Raw genomic sequence first — 20,178 nt, forward strand, 5'->3', positions numbered from 1 at the left:
CACACAACGGCAGGTATGACTAATCCTTCTGCATGAAAAGGATGAGTGCACACCGGCTCTTGAAGAAAAAGTAACGGTTCTCCAATGGGAGAAGGGCAGGGTCTGACTGGCCAGGGGAACATTTGGTGCCAAGGCCGAAAGGCAGGGAAGGGCACCCGACTCTGGGGCCGCGGCGGAGCGTCAGAGATGCCTAGCATGAGAGGCGGGCTGGGCCAGGGCTCCCACTTGCCCCCACAGCCGCAGTCTGCACTGCACCAGGGGAAAGGAATCTCTGTCTGCAATCCCACGGCTGACTGGCCTGGAGCTTATAGCTCTAAGTGCCTGCCTTTCCATTAAGCTACTGAGGGCAGTCCATAAAGAAAAGGGAAATTGCACAGCCAACCCCCGGCCCCAACATCTGCATGGACTCTATGACCCAAAAGATTATCTCCTTGACGTGTGCATTTGTGCCATAGCCAAGAAACTGCTCAAACGCCCTTCATGCATATGTACCTAGAGGTTCACAGTCAAGCTAGAAGTGCAGGCATCACGAGTGCCCCTTATCCAAACAGCCTGAGGAGAGAGGCGAGGAGAGAGGGCAAGGGTTGTGACAGGGACCAGGGGCGGGGTGGGACAGGCTTACACAAACCCGCCCGTGGACACGTGGACACTCTGGGCCCCCAGGCCCCACCTCCACATTGCATCTTCTGATGCGAGCTGGGTGCCACACAGAGTGCAGTTATGTGACTTGGCATGAGGTCCAGCAGCAGTCCAGAGGCGGCTGCTTAACGTTGCTGCTCGGTGAGAAGAGGCAGGCCTGGCCTGTGAGGGTAGGAAACTGGAGAGCCGGCTTCTTTGCCATCTGGAGCATGGCCAGCCCTCATCCTATCTGCTTATCTAAACACTGCTTATCTAAACCCTTTAAGGGCAGCCTCTCTCAATGCAACCTCTTCCCTGGATCTTCCACACCCTGCCCTCTCCTATCTCTGAATTCCAGTTTCTGTGAGGAGCAGCCAACCCCACTTAAGAGTTATTCACTCTGACTTTTTAGACTGCGAGCTCCTGCTATGAATAATAATGTATACTTATCAAACATATTTATGTGCTCAGCACTATGCTAGGCACTCTACATATACGAGGTAGGTACTCTTATTATACCCATTTTACAGATGGGGAAACTGAGGCACGGTGAAATTAGGTAACTTACCCCCCAAGGTCACACAGCTAGCCAGTAACTGAATGCCAGGATTTCAATCCTAGCTGTTTGACTTGAGCCCTTGATCCTAACGACCATTCCATAACACCTCCTAAATGCTGTCTTACTAATATTTGTATTCCCACAATATATCTCCCTGAGTGCTGGACACAAAGTTGTCACTTGTAGGTTGAATCTTCTTCCCCTTCTCCAGGCTTTTGGAATTGTAGTTCCTGTTATGGATAACAGAGGGCCACTAGATGGCAGCAAAGAACCAGGCCCAGGCCCCCCTGAGGTAAGGGAGGGATAAACTAATTAATAACATTTAATTAGTGATCTTGCACTAGGCACTTTATAGCTATTAGCTCTCTTCCTCACTAAGGCCTTCTAAGGTAGGTGCTATTGCCTCCCCTTTTAGGGAGAGCAAAGGACACTAAGGCTCAGACAAGTGGAGACATTTGCCTAAGATCAGGCAGCTAGAAATATCAGGACTGAAGCCAGGACCACCAAAACTCTAAGCCCATGCAGTTCTCAAAAGAGATAAACCAGAGAACCCTTCACTGGTTCCCTCGAGGTCCAGAGTGGTTTCACCCCACACCTCCATCCACAGGGAGCACAGAAACTACTACTGCCTGGGGAGGAAGCAGACAGCCAGGACTGGCTCCGAAGCAGTCACTGCCCAGCAGGCACCATGGCTGGGGGTAGAGGGGAGCCCAGGGAGGACTCACAGAACATCAGAACTGGGTGGTCTGAGACCACTGGTCCACTGCAGACCTCTGACCCACTTTCTTGGCCTTCACCTCCTCCCCGCTAAAGGATGCTGTGTGATACAGCCTCACCACCTGAACTCCGCAGGCTGGCTTCCACGCCACCCCTCTCACCCTCCCTGTCTCAAGCTCTCGTGATCTGCGACAGATACCCCAAAGCAGCCAGCATGACCACGGAATCCACGCCCACCGGGGATGGGCGGATGGAAACTATCTAGAGAGCTCTGGCTGTGTCCCCTTCCAACATTTCCAACAACCATCACCTCCACACCCCAGATCTAACCCCCAGGCTGGACCGAGCCTCCCTGTTAACTGTGCTGGGGAAGGGGCAACAGAGGTGGCCTGGGCATGGCGCACACACAGGTATGCACAGAACGCAGAACGCACGAGTCTATCCTCAGGCCTCCCAGGGTGGCCGGCAGCACAGCGCAGGGCTCGATGGCAGCAGAGGACCAGCCTATCTTGAGCTTCAGCATCTGGCGACGTTCAGGGCTGAGTCCACTGGGGATTTCTGGGACTGCTTCCGGTTGGTTCCCCTCTCCCACAGTCCCTCCCGAGGCTCATACAGCCAGATCAGGTCCTCTGAAAATACACACCATCTTGGGTTTATTTGGGATTGGCCATTGCAGGTTCAGGCACAGTTTGTTCCTGGATGGGAAGAGTCATGGCCTCTCAGCTCTCCTGGCACTTCAGGGGCCACCCCTGCAGATCCCCTCCCCACGTCCCTGCACACACGACATTGCTTCCCCCCTCCCTGCTCCCTGAGTCTCTTATTCTTTCACCAGCCGGTAGATATGGTGCTGAGCCCCATGCTCGCTGGCTGACACCTCAAAGACATATGCAACGCACAGCAAGGTCTCCTGTGTGTCTCTGTTGGTGACCACCTGCAGGTGATGAAAAAGATGAAAATGATGAGCCCCAGACAAGGGCCCGCCATGTGCTGATCTGTTCCCGCCCCACACGTGCAGGGCCTGTCCCTGCCACCCCACGCACCTGCAGGATGGTGAAGTTCTCCAGCACGCTGTTCATCATGTATTTCTCAGGCAGGTGCTTCAGCTTGTGGATGAAATTGATCATGTACTCGCAGAGTGGGGACCGATGAATGCGGTATGAGTAGTGGCCGTTCTCATAGCGGGCATACTCTGTCTGCAGGACCCAGGGAGCAGCGGGGGCTTAGAATCTCTTCTGACCACCTCCTGCCCAGGCCCCATACCCCATGCCCCACTCACTCTCAAGGCAGGAGGCCTGGAGGCCCTTGAGAACAGAGGCCCCCTCCTCCCTCAGTGACAGGCAGGCGGGTAGGGGAGGAAGGAGCACAAGCGCAGCAGCACTAGGCGAGATGGGACAGAGTGATGACAGTCCTGGCCGCATGCTAACACACACTAGTATGCACAAATGCCTGTGTGCAAACAGGTGATGCCCAAATTGGATTCCTGGGCTGCATCAGTGTCAATTTCCTGGTTGCCAATATTATGCTCTAGTTATGCAAGATGTTGCCCAAGGAAGGGTACACGGGGTTACCATTGCATTGTAAGTGGAACCATAATTTATCTCAAAATAAACATTTATTTAAAAATAACTGGAAGAGCATTTTATAAACTACTATTGCTGTGGAGTGGGTTCAGGCACTGGTGTGTCTCCAAAGTTCCCAGATGACCAAAGGTGCCGCCAGGGCTGAGAAGCCCTGGGATGGGGCACCATCTCTTCCCTGGTACCAGCCCGGCATCTGACCGTGTTTGACATGAGGAGGGTGGCCAATAGGTAACAGACAGGCTTATTTATGAGGGGAAGAGCTCACTGACTCATACAAATCTAGGGAAAGAGGAAGGGACAGGGATGAAGGCCAACTTGAAGCAGCAAGGGGCCTAGTTTAACAAACACACAGGGTGGGCTCCTACCTCCACTTTCTCTACCACCTGCTTGCCGAAAGAGCAGACCTTGGTGGAGCACGTGATTATCATGTTCTCCGGACTCTCGTACTGGCTGGAGACTCCATAGAAGGAGCTGCCTTCATCCTCGATGTTGGTGTTGAGGTCTGCCTGGAGGAAGACACAGGGAAGACAAGCAGTGGCCAGGTGAGTCAGCAGGGGCCCCACTGGGGGTGGGGTCAGAAAGAACCCTGGGGCCACAGTCCAGGTTCTAGGGCCAGGAAGACATCAGGAGGGCCTAAAAAGAACTTGGACAATAGGATCTTGGAAAGCATCCTTCTTTCTCCACATCCAGGCCTGGTATGAGATCAGGTTGTGTTATCTAAACAATGGAAAAACAGGAGAACACTGGCACCTGCATTAGTCTCAGGCCTCTGGTACCCATTCATGTACCAACACACCCAGCAGGTGGGGTCCCCAATTTTGTCTTTAGGACTTCAAGTCCTATAGTCCAAGGCTTTGCTCTTGTTAAACTGCAAACATCTGAATCTATATCAGTCATTTCTATTTTAGTGTGAATTTATCAGATCCTTTCCAGAGTCCATTCTGATGGTGAAGTAAGCGTGGGAACAGAAAGCCAGAATGGGAGACTGGCAGAGGGGAGAGTGGGAGGGGGTGCTGGTACATGGAGGAGAAGCTGGGACTTGACTATGTCTCATCCTCCGGTCCAGCTGGTCACTGGACCCTGCCAGTGCTCTTTTGGAAATAGCTCTGGGGGTTGGCCTCTCACCCATCTCTATAGCATTATTGAGTCCAGCCACCCTTGACCTTCTTACATCTTTCAGCCTCCAGACTAATCCCAACACCAGTCTTCTTCCCTCTGGTTCATCCTCTAAACTTCTCTGAGATTTCTCTTTGAAAAACAAGTCTGATTACAATCATCCCATGGCTAAAACTCTCTCCCTGAGTCCCTTGCCATAAGTGAACATGGCTCGCACTCTCCAGCCTGGCTTGTGAGCCGCTGGTCCTCTAAGTCAGCTTCTTGCTATTCTCCAACACATGCTTTTCCTCCTCTGATCAAGGCAGAGCCTGAGGCATCTCCTGCTGGATGTCAGGTTGACTGGAAATCTGCCTCTTAGAAAAGGTGGAGTAAGTCTCGATTTCACTCATGCTCCCTGCCAAGAGCAATGGAGCAGGATCTCGGCCTTGGTTTGATCAGTGAGGCTCCCTGACCACAGGCCCCGCCCAACACCACACAGCTGACAGGCAATGGGCCCCGTCTTCAGGCTCTAACTCCAGTGTTAACCAAAGCTGGCACAGGTACAGGACAGGGAGGGAGACACTGGATGAGAGAACTCAGTGCCTTGGCTGTATTGCAGAATTGTATTTGGGAAGCCCTAAACCACGTAGGGGTCCCCATCCCCAGAACTAAGGCCCCACATCGAATCACCCCATCCAAACCAGAGGGGTGAACAGAGCCACTTAGGACCCAGAACAAATGCACAGATTTAAAAAGGCTCATTCTGAGGGCCTCTCACCCTGCCTACACACTAACTAGTCTGAAACCACTGCCAAGCTGGACCCAGAGGCAGTAGAAGCTCCATACCCTGTTAAAGATCCTGACACCAAGACCTCTTCTGCACCAAACAAGGGGATCCCCAGAACCCTGGGGAGGTTCTGGCACCATCCAGAGCCAGGCACAAGCAGTTCTGTTACTGGCCATTAGGGGGTGCTCAGTCCTTATTTTTCTCTCCTTTGGGGAAAGAAATTTTCCAAGAACAAGACCATTTTCCAGACTGGTGGGGGGTGTTATAGGTCTTATGGCACAATAGAAATACTATGTAGCCACAAAAAATGTTGAGAAGGACCTGTATTTACTATTGTGAATTGACTACAATAATCGTTAAGTGGAAAAAAAAAGAGGTTATGGATGTATTCCTTTTATAATGAGAAAATTTCTTTTTCTAAGGGTGTTTTCACACTGAATAGAATGCATGGTTAGTGTGTGTGGTCTGCGCTGGTTTTAATGAGGCCACTGGGAAGACAGGAGAAAAAGGAATCACAGCTACATTCAAGTCAATGCTCAGCCTCTGAAATAAACAGCAATGTTATAAACACCCCCCATCCAGCCCCCAGCTGGCCTGTCTCTCTCCAGTGGGGATGGAGCCTGGCAAGCAGAGGGTGCCCCTGAGTCCCAGCCAGGGTTGGCCAGGCCTCAGTGGGCTGCAAACGAAGGGCAGCTGGGACTGGCCCAAGGCTTTACCATTAAGTATAAGGTGAACTGGGACCAAAATCCAGCTATTTTCCTCGCTAAGTCACATGCTCCTCCTGGGAGACCAAGTTTGCCAGACTTCTTTAAAAAGGAACATTTTGCTCAAAGTGTGCTGCACTCACTTAGCATGGGGCAGAAGCGTGAGAAAGAGCTGGCAGGCAGCCCGGCTGCCTGGGAAGGGCGGGCACCTGAACACGGGAGGGCGGGTGCCAGCCAAGTGGCAAGGCCAGGGCATAAGATAGTATCTCTCAGACAACAGCCCCTGCCGGCCTCCTCTTGATCAACGGTGTACGTGTGCATCACCTACCACAGGCCCTACCGTGCCCCTACTGGCTTCTCTTAAATCAACTTGTTCCCTAACTCCATGCTAAGCAATAATGCCCATGAAATCAGTCAGGGATTCAATTTCTTCTGATACGTGATAACAACTGCATAACTATTAGAGAAGAAATAGTTATTCATATGTCACCTGAAAGAATGCTATGCACCGGGGCTGGGTGGGACTGGTCCAATCCCTCCAAGGTCCTCTCAGCACATAGAGGCCACAGCCGCCTAGCACCCCCGCAGTGCCCTGGACATGCCATGCCCTTGATCACCTTTGTGCTGGTACGATCAGTTCGGATGGCTGCGACCCCTTCCAGACGGTAAGCACCTTGCCAGTAAAGACTAGTTGTCCCAGGGTTTGGACCATACCTGGTGTGAGGCGCGCCTGTAACAGAGCCACGTGTGGCTCTTCAACCTCTCACCTTTCAGTGGCGCTGAGTGGGAGAGGAGAGTCCTGCACTGCCCCTCCACCCGCCAACCTCCCCCTGCAACCTCCACACCCCGACCCCCCCACCCCAGGTCTCTGTCATAGGCTCCCACTCACCTGGCCCTTCCCTCTCTTGGTCCCCACTTTGTCCTGCCCCCACCCAGCATGGCCAAGGGGAGTGGGGCTCAAAGAGGCTGAGACATTGTCTCTGATGCCAAGGAATTCATAACTCATAGGACAGCAAGTAGGATAAATGCGATGGTGTTTTGAGTGGTACAGAGGAGAGAGAAAGAGAAAGAGCTAAGGAGGCAGTGGGAGGGAGATAAATATCCCACCGATGACCATCCAAGCCTGCCCCAGCACCTGCCCTGTGATTACGCTGGAGATCCTGGAGGGGCGGCTGGGGACACAGCCCACTCTCAGCACCCCATCTTGTCCTCAGTGCCCCATCCTCCTAGTTACTACCCCACCCCTCCTTCCGCCACACTTCAGACACTTCCTGCCCACCCTTACACCCCCCTTACTCTAACAAGCTTGGCTTATATTTCTCGGCCTAAGAGGAAGGCTGCCACCCCCCTCGCACTCGTGCCCTCTGAATGCCCCCATGCTCCCCTCCCTCTACCCTATTCATAGCTGTGGTGAGGGTGGGCAGCCCAGGCGGGGCCTGGAACAGGTGTGGGGGATCGGGTGACTGACAGATGAGCCGAGACAGCCACAGCCCAGGAGTGGGGGCCGGAGGGGCTCAGATTCATTGTCATGTGCTGGTATGTGCCTGGGAGAAATGTCAGGGCCCAAAGGGAGCAGCAAGCTGGAATGGGGGCCAGTCTGGGGTACTCTCCTCCCTCCAAGGCCTCAGCTCACCTCTGCCCAGCATTTTCAATTTACAGACTGGTGTTAACAGCCAACATTGTCTAAGAGTCCCCTCTCCCCCGCCCCAAGGACAGAGGTGTCCTCGGCTGGTCTCACATGTGTAGATAAGAAGGGAGAAATTCAGCCCAGTCCCTGCTTTAGACCCTGCATGCCACATCTGACAGCACAGCCTCACAACTCAACCCCTCCTCCTACACCCAGATGCCAGCTCCACTGGAAAGGATTGGTCCCGGCGGCCGTGCGCCCAGGAACTACTACCGCAGTGCCATCCAAGAACAGTAACTTTCCCCAGGGGTGGGCCAGGAGGCCGGGTGGGAGGACAAAGTCCTCCTCCAAACAGACCCTGGTCAGCTCCCAAGCACGCTCGGTCAAGGCCCGGTCTGGACCAGAACACTGCCAGGCTGGAGAAGAAAGAAAGGCTTTGGGGGAGGGGGCTTTGTGTCCTTGTCTGCTCAGCTCTCCTAACTGTGTGTAGTTGGTTTCACAGCAGCTCACAGCAGAGGAGGGAGCGGCTGGCCAGGGTGGAGGTGTAAGAGAAGGGAGTTCCAGATGGGTGGGAACACTAGAGCTTGCTGCAAGGACCCCAGGGCTGACCCAAAGTCTCATGGTTAGCAAACAGGAGCATTTTTTTCTCCCCCCATCACAGATCTGTACTCCCCTGGTGGCTCTGCCATCCCCACCCAGGCGGGACCAGATGGCTGCCAAGGTGCCCTGGCTGTCACCAGGCCCCCATCTCTGATTTCACCCGTCCTCACCCTTACCAAGCGTCTGGCCTTCAGAGGGGACCTGGCTCTGGGGGCTCAGGCGAGCGCCAGGGGCAGGAAAAAGGCAGGCACACAGCCTCCCTTCACCGCCAGCTGAGCCCTCCCACATCAGGGTCCTCAGAGACACAGCCTCCTGCAGGCCCTCAAGGACAAAACTGCTGACTGTCCAGAGAAATGGGCCCAGGGAGGTTGACATTTGCTCAAGTCAGAACTCTCAAGCAGCAGAAGAGAGACAAGAGCCTCTATGACCCCGCTGGGCCCCCCTACTGCCCCCCTCCTCTCCCATGGCACACTAGGAGGGCCCCACTTGTGGCCCACTATGCTCCCCTATATCCTGGTTACTGTCCCGGGACCCTGAGATCTGCTCTGGGTTCTCCCACTTAGAAGGTGAGCTCCTAGAAGACAAGGCCCATGTCAGGTCCACACAGCAGGGGCTATATGCACAGTCACAGGCATGGCGTAGAGGCTACACGGGGAACCTGCCAGATCAGTTTCCTCCCTTCCCTTCTCCCATCAATCCCTGCCTCTTAGCTCCCCCAAAACATTGGAAGGAGGGGATATGGGCCACAAGCCAGATTGGACAAGAACACTCTGCTGCCTTTTCCCCACCTACCACTCTCACCTCTGGCAGGACAATCTTCATTTTCCAGAAGGGAAGTCTGGACTCTAGAAAACTCAAGAAACCTAAGTGTCCAACTCTACACAGGATACATAGTCAAGTCTGCTGGCTCCACACTGCCATTCTCTGCTATCCCTCGGGGCCTTGTGGATCCTTTCTTAGGCAATCCAGAACCTTCTCCAGTGGGAGCAGAGGGAGCACAGGACCCTGAGCAGAGGGCACCCCAGGCACTCTGTAAGGTTGTGCAGCTGTGTGTCATGGTGCTGAGCACACACCCTGGAGACACACTGAGTGTGAATTTTCACGCTGCCACACTGAACTGGGTGACCCTGGCCAGCCACTTCACCTCTCTGTGCCTCTGCTACCCCTCTGTGGAGTGAGGCTGTCAGCCGAACCTGGCTTTGGGGCTGCAGGCAGGATGGGACATGCTGATATAAGTAAGGTAATGAACAGTGCCTGGCGTGATCATCCACCAACTTCCAGCATGCAGATCATGAGGAGGAGCAAAGGAAAGAGGCTTACCCTGGCCGGCTGTCTTGAACCCAGGCCCCTGCTTACTCTGTGCCTCAGTTCTCCCCCACCTTTGTGAGCTCCCCCACCTCGGCTGCAGGGTGGCTAGAAGAATACAGAATATTACTACTAACTAAAAGAAGACAGGAACTAGTGCAAAGACCCCAAACGTGCCATCTCCCTCCTCCAGGGTACTATTCCCATAAATGCCTCCTGCCAACTGGGCCTTCCTTCCGATCTGAAATGACAATCTCAGGGGTGCTGAACCAGAGCCACAAATCACCCCCCGCCCCTGCTCCTTCTCCCAAGTCAAGGCTAAGGCTGGACTGGCTTGGGGCCTGGGGGAGGAAGACTCACAGGAGGGTGCGGGCTTCCCCAAATGAAAGGCCAGGAGCCTCCCTAGACACACTGCAAGAAACGGAGCTGCCCCCTGACTGTACAGTGACAGTGCCAATGGCTGCCCCTTGGCCCCAACTTCTAGGTCATGGCTTGAAAGGAGGGTATGGAAAGGAAACAGAGAAGTGAGGTGGGCTAAGCCCACCTGAAAAAAGGGAGAACGGGAGCCCTGTGTGGCTCAGTTGGTTAAGCATCTGACATGGGCTCAGGTTATGATCTCATGGCTTGTGAGTTCAAGCCCCACATCAGTGAGCACAAGCTCTGCTTTGGGTGAGCCCCATTTCTCATTCTCCCTCTCTCTGTCCCTTGCTCACTTGTGCCCTCTCTCAAAAAAAAAGGGGGGGGGTGGAGAACAACCTCCTATGTCATACTCTAACAACTCCTATGTCAGCCTCTCTGGCTGAGGTCCTAAAGAGGCTGATGCACCTGTCTGATCTACCCTACTGGCTTCCAATCTAGACAGCAGGCTAATTTATCCAACGCAGGACAACTCTGGCCATGTCCCGCCCTGTTCAAAACCCTTCAATGATTCCTTATTACTAAGGAGAAGGGATGGCAAATCTGTCTCAGGTGTGCCACTATCTTCCCCCACTGCTATGCCCACGGCAGTCACTGCTAGTCAATCCAGAGCCCTCTCCCTCTAGATCTTGTCAATCCAGCATGGAGGTGAGACCACATGGGCAAGAGAGTTCAACAAACTCAAGACTATACAGGCTGGCCAGAACCAGATGGAACCCTGTGGGGCAAAGGAAGTAAAAGCAATGATAACCTAAAAGCATCTCCAGAGGGCTTAGAGGTAAGAAGTGAGCCGTTGTGCCTTAGCTCGGTGGCTCTGGCCTGGAGGGACCAGGACAGCAGGGGTAGGGGAGGCACAAACTTCTACACAAGGAACTGACTAAAAGGCAGTACTGGGGATGGTCATGACTCCGGGCCACCTCTCCCACCCTTCAGCAAAAGACCAGGGAATAACGGTCCTCAGAAATTAAATAGGAGGGCTTCAGGCTTCAGGGACCCTGGGCAGCCCAGAACAGGGAAGACAGAACTAAGTGAAATGTGCATAAGAAATGCTCGGCCTCCCAGCCCTCCCTGCTGTCTCACTCCTCGGATGCAATGACCACGTCTACCCCTTCCAGGGGCACAACTCAAGGAGTCTTCTTTGGAGGAACTGAGCACCTCAAGAAGAAAAAGGTCTAATAAACATACTGACATTTTCTGATTTCCTCAAAAAAACCAGATGGCAAGTCCAACCTTGCGCACGGGGCTCCCAATTACTATAAATATGGGAATGGCACAAACAACAAAAGAACAAATCAGACTTCATCGAAATGAAAACCCTCTGTGCTCTGACGGACACTATCAAGAATGTGAAGAGAGACCTAACAGACTGGGAGACAAATCTCCAAACCACGTATCTAGTAAGTGGCATCTATGTATAAAATATAAGCTCCTAACTCCATAATAAAAGACAACCCAATTTAACAACGGGCAAAGGAGCTCAAAAGACATTTCTCCAAAGAAGATACAAAAATGACCAGTAAGCATAGGGAAATGCAAATCAAAACCACATGGAATCCCACTTCATGACCACTAGGATGAGTATAATCACAGAAAATATCAATTGTCAGCCTAGGTTTGGAGAAACTGGGACCTTCAGACAACTACTAGCGGGAATGTAAAACAGTGCAGACACGTTGGGGGGCTTTCTCTGGCAGTTCCTCAAAAAGGCAAACAGTTGCCACATGACTCCACAAAGTGTCTACCCGAGAGAAACAAAAGCCTATGGCCACACTAACAACTTGCTATGAATTTCACAGCAGCACTATTCATAAAAGTTGGAAACAACAAAAAAGTCCACCACCTGATGAACCGAGAAACAAAATTTGGTATATCCATGCAATGGAGTATAACTTAGCCATAAAATGGAACGAAGAACTGATTCGTGCCATAACACAGCTGAACCTTGAAAACATTACATTAAGTGAAGGAAGACAATCACAAATGTTGTATGATTCCATTTATATGAACTGTCTAGAAAAGTCAAAGCTATAGTGACAGCATCAGTGGTTGCCTAAGGCTGGGAGAGTGACCATAGGAGGAGGTAGCTAAAGGGTATGGGGCTTTTTCTGGAGGGGATGAAAATGTTCTAAAATTGACTGGCTGCACAACTCAGTAAATATACTAGAAAACATTGAACTATACATTTTAAGTCAGTGAATTATATGGCAAGAAAGCTATTAAAAAATATGACCATTTTAGGAAACCCTCTTACTTGAAATACAGACATCAAAAACAGATAGAAAAAAGTATTAAAAGGAAACAAAGAAAGGAGCAGAAGAAACTTAAAAAACGATTCTCACTTCGTATCCCCAGAAAGAGAAGAGAAAAATTGTAGTCATGAAAAAAGATCAGGACGCAATCAAAGAAGAAAATGGAACTCTTAAAAATGTCATGGTCAACGTTAAATACCTGATAGAAGGTAGGACAGAGAATGCCACCATATTCCATTAATCTAATCCACCACTAATCCATCCACCATGCAATGCACCATGATCTTCAGAACCACTAAGAAAAATGCCACCAACTGAACTATGACATACTAGCCACTGAAAGACTCCTCCATCTTCTTCTATAGTCACAGAACCCTAATTTTACTGAGAATGGCAGTTTATTCTACCAAAAGAATATTTTCCCCTGGCTCTATTGCAGCTAGGTACAACCATACAACATAATTAGGTGTTGTGTGGGACTTCCAAGAAGGATTCATAGAGGGAACTAAGTTGGCTTCTTCTTTCCTGATGCCTAGAACTGGAAAATAAATATAATGGCTGGAACTCCAGAAGCCATGATCTTGAGGACAGAAGCCATGCGCTGTGTATGGCAGACAGTTGGAAAGGAGACAGATCTCCAGTGAGTTCAAGGATCTGCTAGACCAGCCTGGACAGTCTACCTCCAGACTTACTTTACATGAAAGAAAAATAAACTACATCTTTATGCCACTGTTACTTTGGGTTTTATAAAATATACACTCAGATACACTCTTAACTAATTTAGAAGAATTAAAAATAAAGTTAAGGAAAACTCCAAGAAAATGAGTTGGAAAATCAACAAAGAAATTGCAAAAATCATAGAGGATAAGTCCAAGATAGCCAGCATTAGACTAATAGGGATTCTTGGTAAAGAACACAGAGCAAATGGAGGGAAAGAAACTATAGGTAAATTTCCCCAAATAGTGAAATACTAATCTCACAATTAAAAATGCCTGGCTTAAAAATTAGAAAGTAAAAATACAGATATCCTAAAGCTCATTAATGTGAAACTTAAGAACTTAAGGGAGAGAAAGGAAAATGCAAAATTTTCAGAGATTAAAAAAGAAAAGAAAAGAAACCCAAGTGACATAACAAAGGATAGAGAATTAGAATATCATGAGACTACCAGTGTTTGAAGACAATGGAGCAATGCACTGAAAGATGATTCTTGCAAATTATTTCTGGGAAAATGATGTATGACTCAGCTTCTATACCCAGTCAAACTATCCATCGAGTACAAAAAAACAGGCATTCAGACAGACAAAGACTTAGAACACTTATCTATCACACATTTTTTTCTTAGGGAGGTACTAGAGAATGTTTTCTAGCAAAATAAGCAGGGACACCAAACAGAGAGAAATGTGAGATCTACAAGACCATAGATTCAACACAGGAGAAAAGTGGAAGCAGTCTAGGTCTAGAGAATAACCAGTTCAGACTGGAGTAGAACAGAGGCATCTGGGAGGAAAATCTCCAGGAGAAAGGGTGAACTGATAAATGATCTGATAGGTTTGAGCATTCAGGGAAAAACTTTAAAAAAACATTTTTTTATATGATGGTTATGATGGAACAATTTATAAAATTTTAATAATAGGTTTATTTAGAAATGTGCAAGTAAAGTTATTTATTTGTAAGAAAAAACAAGAAAGTTGTACAAGAAATGAAATGTGATCATAACACAATTACATCATAAGCATTATTCTTGGCTCTCTGGCAAGTCTTTCTGCATGGTTAAAAATGAAAACAATTTATTTCTTTTATTAAATTATACAACTTACTGGATATGATAGTTTTGAGGTGATGAGGGGGAAAGTGATATAACATCGCTGATGTTTTTCTACAGTACTGGAATAAATACAAAATGTCTTAGTTGTGATATCAAGGTATAGCAATATAAGGGTAGGACTCTGAAATAAGGAGATAAAACCTAGAATAAACTAGAGAAAATTTATATCAAATGCCTCTGGGGATTGGGACTGGGGAGGAGTTGGACAAAAATCTGACACTTTTCATTATAAGCCTTTGGTATTAATTAATAATATAATTACTAATGTTCACTGACTTAATAATAACCTAAAGTAAAAGAAAATATAACCTATTTCTTATCCCAGGATAGATTAAAACCCAGACGCTGTATAATCAAGACCTTCAGGATCCAACTCTCTCTTCCAGTCTTATTTTCTATTATTCCCTCTCACACACCTGTACTCATGATTTCCTCTCTGGCGCCAACTTCCTTACACTTCTCCTAGGCTGTACCAGCCCCTCCCAGGCTCAGATCCTGAGAGATCTGACCCACCCCTGAAGGCGCCCAGGTCCAACTTCCGTCCTGCTCACACCGCAAACCTGCAGCGTGTAAAACCAAGCACCCTAAGCTCAGGGGCCCCAAGTCTTAGTTCCAGCACTGTCTCTTCTGGAGACAGCCAGGCCCACGGGTTTGATTATGAAGGACAGGCAGGCTGGACGTGCCTAGCCAGGGGCCCTTAAGCCACCTAGAATTATATGTAAAATACTCTGAAACTGTTCAAAGGACCCAATCAGCATGCCCGAAGGACTTCTGCACTCCATCACCACTGGCTTAGTGTGCACTTGTCTGACTGTCTTCCCTGCCCCCCTTTTCTGTGTGTACTGGGCCCCTGGAAGGTCAGCTCCCAGGGCAGGTACTACACCTTCTGGTCTGAGAGGAAATGTTTCAAAAGCAGGGGGCTCTCCCCACACAGCCCGCATCCAGGGGTGAGGCAGGGAAGGCAGCAGAGATGAAGCCTATGGGCTCAGCTGTTTGACAAGCTGGGTAGGTGTTCCTCTTGGGGTGACCTATCTGAATCCTCCGGCCTACTTCTCCAAGCTCTGCCCAGCCCTGAAACCAACTTAGGAGTTGGCAAACATTCCACATGGGCTCTTCGCCTATCCCCCCTTCAGTGTCTCCTGAAGTCTTTTTGCAGCACTATAGCCCCCTAGAGGTTACACTTCCTGGCCAGACCTGGGTGCGATCACCACCTCTCGGAGGAGGGTCTGATTCTACTAGCTCGGCTCTCTGGCACCAGTGACCGGTTCCTTGTCTCAGCCTCCAGTCGCTGTGTGGCCCTTTTGTGCTTGCTTCCCCGTTCTGCACTGGCCCTGCCTGCCCCGCGTTTCCACATGGAAAGGGCACCTTATGCTCACTCTTCCTCCTTTTTCCTCATTATCATCAACATACTAGGGACTGGAAGGAAGACTTTATCAAAGGGCTTACCCAGAATTTCACAAGGAAAAAGGCATTGGAAGGTCCCCGTTCAAAGAGCTCCTTGAGTCCCCCCTTTTTCTCTGGGAATTTGTCATATATCTGGCGGATGTCCACGGCTTCGAGGTAGGGGTCACTGTAGCTTGGGCTTGACTGGCCAATGTGCACAAACAGGTGCTTGTTGTACTGTGGAGAGAACAGTTGGTTTGAGGGACAGGTGGAAGGTATCAGGGCAGACAGAGCAGACCAGAGTTCAGATCACAGCCATGCAACCTGGCGCACATGACTTCATTTCTCTGGGCCTCAGTTTCCCAACTGGTAAAATGGAGACAGCAAAAAGATCAAATGTAAAGCAAAGTTCACGGGTATAAAGCATCTGGTGCTGTGCCAACAACCTAGTAAATACTCAATAAATTGCAGTTATGTGTATCATTCTTGCCCTGGCTGTGTTGGCGACTCATTTTCTATCTTTGGGCCTCTGTTGATCTCATCTGTGATGTCAGACCACTGACCTAGATAATCTGTTTTCAAACTGTGCCCCACCCTATAGATGGGGTCTGGGCTGCCTCTGTGCCCCTTACAGGCACCTGGCTACAACTGAAGTCTACTTCTTTTGCTGTACACGCTGGGCTTCTGAGTACCAGTGAATAATGGGTTCCTTTGCTGAAAACAAAAGTTTGAAAACGTCAGTGTGAAATGGTCTCTGAAGTCCCCAGGGCCCTGGCCCCAGGTCAGCCCAGCCTCCTCCAACTCCTCCTCCTCTGACCTTTGCAGGTGACACTGGTCACTGGGGACACGGGACACTGAAGGGGATGGGGTGGGGGTGGGGCTCCTCTCTCTGCTACTGTCCCAAAAATATGGGTCAGACACAGGAGGCTCCTCAGAGTCACAGGGGAAAGGGAGGGGGGGGTCGTGCTGGGTGGGAGGGTAGAGGGCATGGAGGGAAGAGTACGGAGCAGGAGTTGGAGAGGGAGCAGCAGGGGGAGAGGCCAGGAAAACCAGGACAGACAAAGAAAGCAGGGCACGGCTTTGGGATGGGAGCATCACTAGTGCCAGGGAAAGAGGGAGGCGGAGCGAGGAGAGAAAAGGGAGGGCAGATGAAGGGAAGGTGGGGGAGGGCCAATGGAAGGGAAGACTTGGAAGCAACAGGACATCTAAGTGAAACCCCAGAAGTGGAGTGGGGCAGAGGGCCAGGGCAGGAAGCCAGAAGGAGGTGGAAAAAGAGCTGGAGAAGACATGGGAGCAAGAGCCTCCAGGGAGAGGGCGGGAGAGCCACCAAGACCCAGGCTAGGACCTACCGTATCGGGGTCCTGCTGCTGCTCCAGGAAGGCAGAGAACTCCAACATCCAGAGCTTGGAGCTGGCCACACTGCGGCCCTGCCATGGGGGTGCCGGGGGTGCAGAGGGCGACGGGGCGGGTCCTGCAGGAGACTCAAACCCTGCACGCAGCAGGAGAGGCACATGGGGACAGGTCCACACCTCGGCCTCTGCCAGGATCCCAGGCTCAGCGGTGAGGCCCCATGCTGGCTAGGCATCATCTCCTGCCTCCCCTAAGTGGACCTCCCAGCAGGGGTGGTGGAGGGGAGTATCTGGCCCCCTAGGAGTCAGGCCCCTCAAGCCAGTACAGAACTGTCCTAAAGGGAAAACGGATGCCGCCTGGGGGTGGGGGACCGGGGTTCCAGCTGGGCTGAGGGCTTCCTGAACGGCAATGCTACATTCCTGTTGAGGTGCTTCTGGTCCAGTCACAAATAACTGACTGCTATAGTGATGTGAGCCCCGTGAGAACTGGAAGTTTCCGGATGTGTGCACTGCAGTCTCTCCAGCCCCTAGAGCAGTGCCTGGCACTCCTTACAAGTTTGCGAATAACACAAGTCATCAGTGTGATAAGAACTGACAAGGTATGCACTTGAGGGTGGGCGGGGAAGGTTTTTCCCAAGAAGGCGATGCTGGAAGGAAGTAGTAAGTACCAGCAGGAGGTAGGAGAGGAGAAAGAGGAAAGGGCGCTCCAAGCAGAGCACAACAGAGGCAAACTAGGGATTGTGAGAAGCCCAGTGGGTCTGGAAGTTGGGTCCTCAGTGGAACCGGAGAAGGGGCAGGTTTGTGCTGGTGGCAGGAAATGAAGACAAGAGGTGGGCCGGATGGGGGCATGAGGCTAAGCAGCATGAATTTTAGCCTGAGAGTCTGGGAGGGACAGAGGATTTTAGGGAGGGCAGTGAACTGATCAGACCTACATTTCTGAAAGATCCTACTCAATGTGAGGGAAGGACTGGGCAGGGGTGAGGCAGTCAGAGGCTCAGTCCCAGGGATGTTTTCCCAGTGGAAAAATGAAGAAGGTCTGAATGAAAGCAGTGTATTGGAGGGAAGAGTAAGGGACAGAGGAAACACATCCCAGGCCTTGGTCACTGATGGGACGTGAGAAGGCAGGGAGGCAGAACTCTAGATGCCAGCTTTCCAGGCTGGTAGGCCCCACGTGCTGAGGTGGGTAACTCAGGAGCATTCAAGGAAGGAAACAGAGAAGAAACACGGGTGGGAGAAAGGCCATTCTGGACACTGTGCAAGTGCGGTGTGCCAGACACAACTGGACATAAAGGAGACACAGAGCAGTCAGCCACACGCATTGACCCCTAAACCCAGATGCTGGCAATAGAGTGTCAAGTGTCAGAGCGCTCAGCATGCCTAAACTTGGGGGGGAGGGGGCGGGCAGAAGAAAGGGAGCCCTGAGCCACAGCCCAGAGGCAGGGTGGGGCTGGGGGCTTAGAAGGAAGGAGGGAGAGGAGAGAAAGATAAGTTACCAAGGAGGTCCATTCGAGTCCTACTACAGAGTTTAGATTGTACCCAGAAGGCACCAGGGAGCCAGGATTAGAGTTTAAACCTAGGAAGCACATGGTGGGATTGACACTTTATAAAGGTCCCTGGGTAAATTATAGGGTGAAGAGGGGAGGCAAGATAAAACCAGTGTCAGGTTAAGAGGCTGCTTCAGTAATCCAGGCAAGAGTAGGTGGGCCTGAACCAAGACAGTGAGGCCATGGAGAGGAGGGGACATGCAGGAGGGTGGATCACTCAGGCTGGGAGAAAGTAGCAATGAGGACCCTAGAAGGGTGGCGGAACGCTCTCAGAACAGGACAAGCCAGGCCAGAAGGTCGGCAGGGAGTCATTGCCCAAGCCAGAAAAGGTGGTTAAGGGGGAGGATCCTGTCTTGCCCTGTAGAGAGGAAGGAGGTGAGAGACCTCTATGAGAAAGAAGCAAAGTCAGGGCAAGAGAGGGAGGGGCCCCAACCGTGCTTGAGGCCCCTGCCCAGGAGTGCTCCCTCTGCTAACAAGGGGCTCCAGGAAACAAAGTCATGCTCTCCTCAGACCTCTCATTTTGAAGGAGAGGATCTTAGCATCACTAAGAGGGAGGTCATCCCAGGAGCCACGGTGCACAGGACACAAGTGCAGCCTAGAAAGATGGCCAGGGGGACAGTCACCCTGGGGCACAAGCACCAACCCTGGTACCCATGTGTACCGCTGGAAGCTCTGAGTGTGTCAGACAGCCCGAGAGGCGTGGGGGTTTTGGTGCAGGGCAGAGGTGTGCGTGGTAGGAGCACAGAATTGGGGGGGGGGGGGCAGGAGACTGAGTACATTCCAAGGCCATGTCTAAGAGGGGCATGAGGCATCCAGCTGTTGGGGGGCCGGGACCTGGAAGGCGTGCAAGGTACACAGGAGCCATGTGCTGCCAACCCACCTGGCAGAGGCAGCGAAGGCTGGACAGTGTAGGTTTGTTGAGAGAAAGGTTTCACACTGTGGAGACAGGAGAGAGGAGGTATAAGCCTTGGGCAGGCTGCAGCCCAGGAGCCTCTAGAAGTGTCCACTGCTCTGTGTGGCTGGCCCCAGTGGTCTGACCATCAGTGGCCTTGGTTGGCTCTGGCTACCTGCTCCCTCCACTTGCCAAGTCCCTCTAGTTTCATGGATGACCTACAGAAGCAGTGTGTCTGTTGGGAAAATCCACCCCTCTGTCCTTCCCTCGCATCCCAGGCAAGCCAGAAGTCTGCTTTCTAGCCTCCCTCCCCCAGGGTCCCAAGCCCTGGTCTTGCATCACCCTGGACAGACTGAAGTTTCAGCAAATGCCACCCCAGGGTGCCCACACTGCAGACTGAGCTGTTGCTTAAATAACAGGAGAGCCGGATCCCAAAGCTCAAGGCCCTCCTGAAAGGCTGCCCCCAGACCACCGCCCTGTCCCATACTGGGAGCCAGGTTCAACAACACAAGTTCACAGGCTCAAGTTCAGTTCAGAGAGCAACCAGTAGCAGGCCATACTCACTCATGGGATGTTCCGGCTTGGTTCGGCAAAGCTCCTTGCCAGAACTGAGGAGGCAAAAAGCACAGAGTCAGCACAGCCCATGCACCCGGGCCATGGTATGGGGGCACTGAGCATGAGCCCCAGCTAGAAGGCAGAGATGGGGGACTGGACACTGTGGGTGCTAAGGAGAGAGTCAGCACTATTATACTGAGCTACGTTAGAGCAGTGTCCCAAAGCGTGTTTCAAGGAGCCCTAGTCTCTAGACACGCTCTGCCAAGAAGATGCACCTTGAGAGAAACCCCGCGTTTGCAATCACGGCAGCTGTATTCCTCCCTTAGAGGCCCACGGTGCATGGCAGCACACAAGGCCTGAACAGTCTGAGGT

At 51.4% G+C, this 20,178-nt stretch overlaps 1 protein-coding gene across 3 annotated transcripts in view; it reads right to left on the minus strand.

Annotated features, from left to right (window-relative positions):
• Nucleotides 1-2,530: 2,530 nt before the first annotated feature.
• The window catches only part of TEAD4 (TEA domain transcription factor 4), a 62,124-nt gene continuing 44,476 nt past the window's right edge, over nucleotides 2,531-20,178 (minus strand). For all 3 annotated transcript variants that reach the window (XM_029955184.1, XM_029955186.1, XM_029955185.1), the window contains 7 exons: nucleotides 19,816-19,859; nucleotides 19,240-19,295; nucleotides 16,816-16,955; nucleotides 15,530-15,703; nucleotides 3,840-3,980; nucleotides 2,935-3,087; nucleotides 2,531-2,825 (listed from right to left, as the gene is read on the minus strand). In XM_029955184.1, the coding sequence (XP_029811044.1) occupies nucleotides 2,712-2,825; nucleotides 2,935-3,087; nucleotides 3,840-3,980; nucleotides 15,530-15,703; nucleotides 16,816-16,955; nucleotides 19,240-19,295; nucleotides 19,816-19,859 (822 nt within the window). In that variant the 3' untranslated portion in view covers nucleotides 2,531-2,711. The remainder of the gene's footprint in view (nucleotides 2,826-2,934; nucleotides 3,088-3,839; nucleotides 3,981-15,529; nucleotides 15,704-16,815; nucleotides 16,956-19,239; nucleotides 19,296-19,815; nucleotides 19,860-20,178) is intronic.

This window comes from Suricata suricatta, chromosome 10 (genome assembly GCF_006229205.1).
Source record: "Suricata suricatta isolate VVHF042 chromosome 10, meerkat_22Aug2017_6uvM2_HiC, whole genome shotgun sequence".
NCBI lineage: Eukaryota > Metazoa > Chordata > Mammalia > Carnivora > Herpestidae > Suricata > Suricata suricatta.